Raw genomic sequence first — 5000 nt, 5'->3', positions numbered from 1 at the left:
TAGAAATGTTGTCATTAGTTTATAGAATGAAACAATGTTTTTATTTTTACTCAAACACATACCAATAAATAGTAAAACCAGAAAAACTGATCATTTTGAAGTGGTCTCTTATTTTTTTCCGCGGCTGTATATATGAGTGTGTGTGTGTGTGTGTGTGTGTGTGTGTACTGACACACACACACACACACACATTTTGACATTATTTGTTGTGGATTGATGTAGATTCTCTAGCCCCACACAGGAGAGCTGACTGTGGTGTTGAGAGCCATCAGCAGTCTACAGCAGCTCCCAGCACACCCACAACAGGGACATCTGCCCACCTGGCACAAGTTGCTTAGTACTGTGATCAACATACACTCCCAAGCACAAGCACACACACACACACACACACACACACACACACACACACACACACACACACACACACACACACACACACACACACACACACACACACACACACACACACACACACACACACACACACACACACACACACACACACACACACACACACACACACACACACACACACACACACACACACACACACACACACAAACACACACACAACTATGGGCCAGTCTTTTCACATCATTTTTTACTCTGAATCAGCTCTACTCAACTTTGGTCAGCACAACCAGCATAGTTGTGTAAGTACATAGCACAATTCTCAACAAAGCTCCTAGACTCACTGGGGAAAGAAAGAGTAAAAGAATGACAGAGTGAAAAAGAGGGAGAAACTGAGAGTAAATAAGAGCGATTGATGTGATGGAGGGAGAAGAGATGAAAAAGGGAGAAATTGAGCAAATCACTCCTATATCTACTTAAGTCTGAGAACCTGTCAAAGTGTGCTGACACACACCTCTGGAAGCAGACCACTGTCTCTTGTGAAGTGTGTGTGTGACAGCTGCACAATACCCTTAGCAGCCTCAGAATAAGAATGAAGGAAAAAAAACTTCCGACTGACAAATTCTTATGCCTCCCTCCATCAATATTACATGAACCACTCAATGACATTATGAAAACTCACCCTCAGACCAGACCCATCCCTCTCTCTCTCTCTCTCTCTCTCTCTCTCTCTCTATCTATCTCTCTCTTTCTCTTAGTTCATCTGTCTTCCCTCTTTCTCTTGCTCACTCTCATGCTCACTCTTTAATCTTGATTTATTTTATTCTTCATAATTTCCTCATGTCACATCCTTCCTCCATGTCTCTCTTTCATCTTTAACCATTACTTTATTTTCTTTTTCTCCTCTCCCTCCATCCCTCTCTCCCTGTATATGCTCTGGTGTTGGTTGGTCTGTCAGGAGGAGGGCGTCTGATTTGAGAAAGGGAAGGAAGAACAGATGGAAAGAGGAGGAGAGAAACGGAGAGAGGTTGGAGAGGATGGTCTACAATAATCTGAAGTGACACTCCACCTCTTCTTCCATCTATCCATCTTCCCTCTCTCTTCATCAATCCCTCTCTCCTTCTTACACACACACACACACACACAACTGTTGTGTGGCAGAAGGGGAGGGGAAACAACAAGTGGTAGATGTATACAGTAGGGATGCACCGATACCGATACCAGTATCGGGTATCGGGTCGATACTTCGTTAAAATACTCGTACTCGTACTCGTTTTAAATTACCGATACCAAAAACCGATACCCAGTGTTGCGTCTTAACACGTTTTCTTCTCCTCTACTGTCTATGCCTGCCAGGTGTGAGAGCGGCGAGTTGCATAGAGGCCGAGAGCGGTATTGCAGACAGATAAGTTGAGGTTGAACTTGCAGTTTAAATTAATTCAATAACAGCTTGGATACGATGTGTGGAGGTGGCTTGCGTAAGCTAACGGTTTCGCTAGAGATTTTAAACTTAACACGTACGACCTCCAGTAAAGGTAAGTGCTATCTTCGGCTGTTTTATGTTTTGCAGTTAACTTAGAACTGCTGTTACATAGGCAAAGTGTAGGGGCTAGCCTACTGTCTTTAGCGACGCTGCGCCTATAACATATTATTGCCATTTGCTACGGTTGATTGACGGGGACGGGAATGTATTTGTTTTCTCCTCTTTTACCCAGACGCGTTTAGGTCTCGAAAGGAGGACATGTGAGGGTAAAAGAGGACGTCTGTCTTGTCTTGTGTTTCAGGAATCTTGTTGGCTTGAGTTTGTCATGAACACCCGCTAGCAAGACATCCCGTTAGCGATGTTAGCAAGGTTGTTTTAACACTCTTGGACATTGATGCTAGTATTACGTTTTTTTTTTCGTTTTTCCGCCTGATGCTAATATTAAGTGCTTTTGCGTTAACTTCTTTGCAATGTTATTGTGATAGCTATGTTGGCTAGGTTGCAAACAACTTCCCTAACACAGTCAAACTTCAGGCAAGTGTCAATTTGGCTGCAAGAACGTAGCCCAGTTCATTGTCAACATTAAACTCTAGTAAGAAATCGCTATACCGTTGTGCTACCTTAACGGCGATTTGGACTCATTTTAAGATAAATGATGACAGGAGTAAGGCACAGTGTAAGATCTGCACAGTTACAGTGTCGAGGGGCGGAAAGGAAAGTACTTTGTTCGACACAAGCAATTTGATTAAACATCTGAAGACGCACCATAGTGCTAAGCACACAAAGTTCACCATGCCAGTGGCTTAAGAGACCAAGCAACCAATCTTTACTGACGTCTTTCAAAAGAAAAAAACGCGCACGCACACAGACAGAGAGAAAGAGAGAGAAGGGGAGGAAGAGAGTTGTTGATCCTTTTGTAACTGAACTGTGCTCATGTTCTTATCATCCAGGATAGTTCTGTTCACTTTTTGTTAAGCAGACTGTGTTGTTAACTATGCAGCAAATTAAATTGCCATTTGTCTATATTTAAATTTTGTCTAATGTGATGATATTGACTCTTTTTTTTTTTTTTGTTTAAACCAGGAAGCTCTGTTTATTTTTGGCTTGGGATAGCCTTCTGTTAATGTTGTACTATAGGCTTGACATAACCTGTAGGATAAAATAAAATCTTTCATGGAAACCAAATCTTGGAAGTATCGGTATCGGTACTCGGTATCGGCAAGTACACAAATAAAAATACTCGTACTCGTATCGGTTTGTAAAAAAGTGGTATCGGTGCATCCCTAGTATACAGCATACACAGGGTAAATGTACACAGCACCCATGTGGAAGATGTACATGCTTAGTATGCTTTTAAGTGTTTAGCTCGGTTGTGGGAATCCCTGCATTAACAGCGAGTGATGAAGCCCCTCTGATAAACAGGTTATTATGCAGATCCACATTCCACTCTGCAGACTGGGGCACACATTAGAGGATTATTACCACCTGTTTGTGTCTCAGTGTGTGTAGGTGTGTCTGTGTGTGTGTCTTTATGTCTCATAGGCTATAATTTAGAATGTGAATGTCTGTTAGTTATAGTGTTTATGTGTGTGAGGGGAATACGTGGAAGCATCATTTTTTTTAAGTGTGTGTGTGTGTCTATGAAAGTGTGATGGCACATCAGTCCCTGCAGCCTGTGAGTATGGCTGTGTGGCAGTGTCCACTTGTGCTTTACATCAGTGTGTGTGTGTGTGTGTGTGTGTGTCTCCATGAAAATGTGACGATAAATCAATTCCTGCTCCTCCTCCAGACAGTAGCTGTGTCTGGCCTAGTTCTGGCCCAGTTGTGGTTCAGATCCGGCGGCTCAGGCTCAGATCCAGTTGCTCTGTGGGCTTGCAGTGCCATCACAGCCATTATCCATCCATCAGCCTTAACCTGCAGGGTCGGCCACATAGCTGGCCAGGCCAGATTAAGCAAATGACAAACGGGGCCCTAGCGATCAGGCCAATCCATCTGCTTTATGCATGGCCCTCCTGAGCCAGGCTGATTAATCGCACACAGAGAAGCGCATGGCTGCCCAGGGACCCAGCAGAGGAGGAGAAGGAGGCACAGCACGCTCAGAGTACAGATGTCAGACAAACACACGCACACTACTACACATATACACACTCTCACAGACACACACCACACGGACACACATAAACACACACTCACACACACACCAGACAGCCACGTTAACACACAGACCACACACCACACATACACATACTGCATTCAACTACAAACACACACAAAGTTGTTTTTCTGAACATAATGAAGAAATGCACACACACACACCTGCAAGCACTCATACAGATCCCAGATGAAAATTATAATAATCAAGACACACGTAACCCTTCATAAAGGACATGTCCACATGTACCTACTGCACAATGGGGAGATAAAGACACTTGTCTGCAAATCGTTCTGAGATAACTGAACAAGGCAGTATAGCAGGGCTGAAAACAATGGGGCTCTAACAACAGATCTGCCCCAGATGTGGCCCTCATCTGGTCCAGATGCAGCTGCTCTACATCGGGGGTTCTTACCTTGTGTTGCGATGTAATGGTTTGGCCTGTGGTAGCCCTGGAAAGACAAACGGAAAGACTGGTGTTAATCTACAGAGTTTGCCTTAATCTCTTCCATGTGACACACCAACCTAACAGCTGGACTTCCTGATGGACTGTGTGTCACTCATGCACGTTTGCACATATGTGGGGTTTGCTGGTTGGAAAATTGTTTGTTATGTTAAATTCAATAAATCAATTGATACACACACATCCACAAATATACAATGTTGCTAATCCGTGTGATAGGAGCCTTCTTTGAGGTATTAAACTAATCCCTGTAGTTTTATTTGTCCAATTTAGTGTACTCTCTCAGGAGGAGCCCACAAAACAATGAGAGACTCTCTACCCACCATGCACTGCAGCATCCCTCCTATTCAGTCCACACACATACACTCTCACGTGCGCGTGCACACACACACACACACACACACACACACACACTCACACACACTCACACACACACACACACACACACACACACACACACACACACACACTCACACACACACACACACACACACACACACACACACACACACACTCAGGGCTTATCAGAGGCATATTCAATTTACCTTCGG

General features: G+C 43.8%; 1 protein-coding gene across 1 annotated transcript in view; it reads right to left on the bottom strand.

The window, feature by feature from the left end:
* Positions 1-5000, bottom strand: part of LOC308363283 (receptor-type tyrosine-protein phosphatase mu-like) — a gene marked incomplete at both ends in the record, with an annotated part of 177696 nt that overhangs the window by 29068 nt on the left and 143628 nt on the right. Inside the window, one exon of the mRNA XM_080836087.1 lies at positions 4402-4438. Within this exon, the coding sequence (XP_080692213.1) occupies positions 4402-4438 (37 nt within the window). The remainder of the gene's footprint in view (positions 1-4401; positions 4439-5000) is intronic.

This window comes from Sprattus sprattus (assembly GCF_963457725.1).
Source record: "Sprattus sprattus genome assembly, chromosome: 4".
Lineage (NCBI taxonomy): Eukaryota > Metazoa > Chordata > Actinopteri > Clupeiformes > Clupeidae > Sprattus > Sprattus sprattus.
This window is presented reverse-complemented; position numbering and strand designations above follow the sequence as displayed.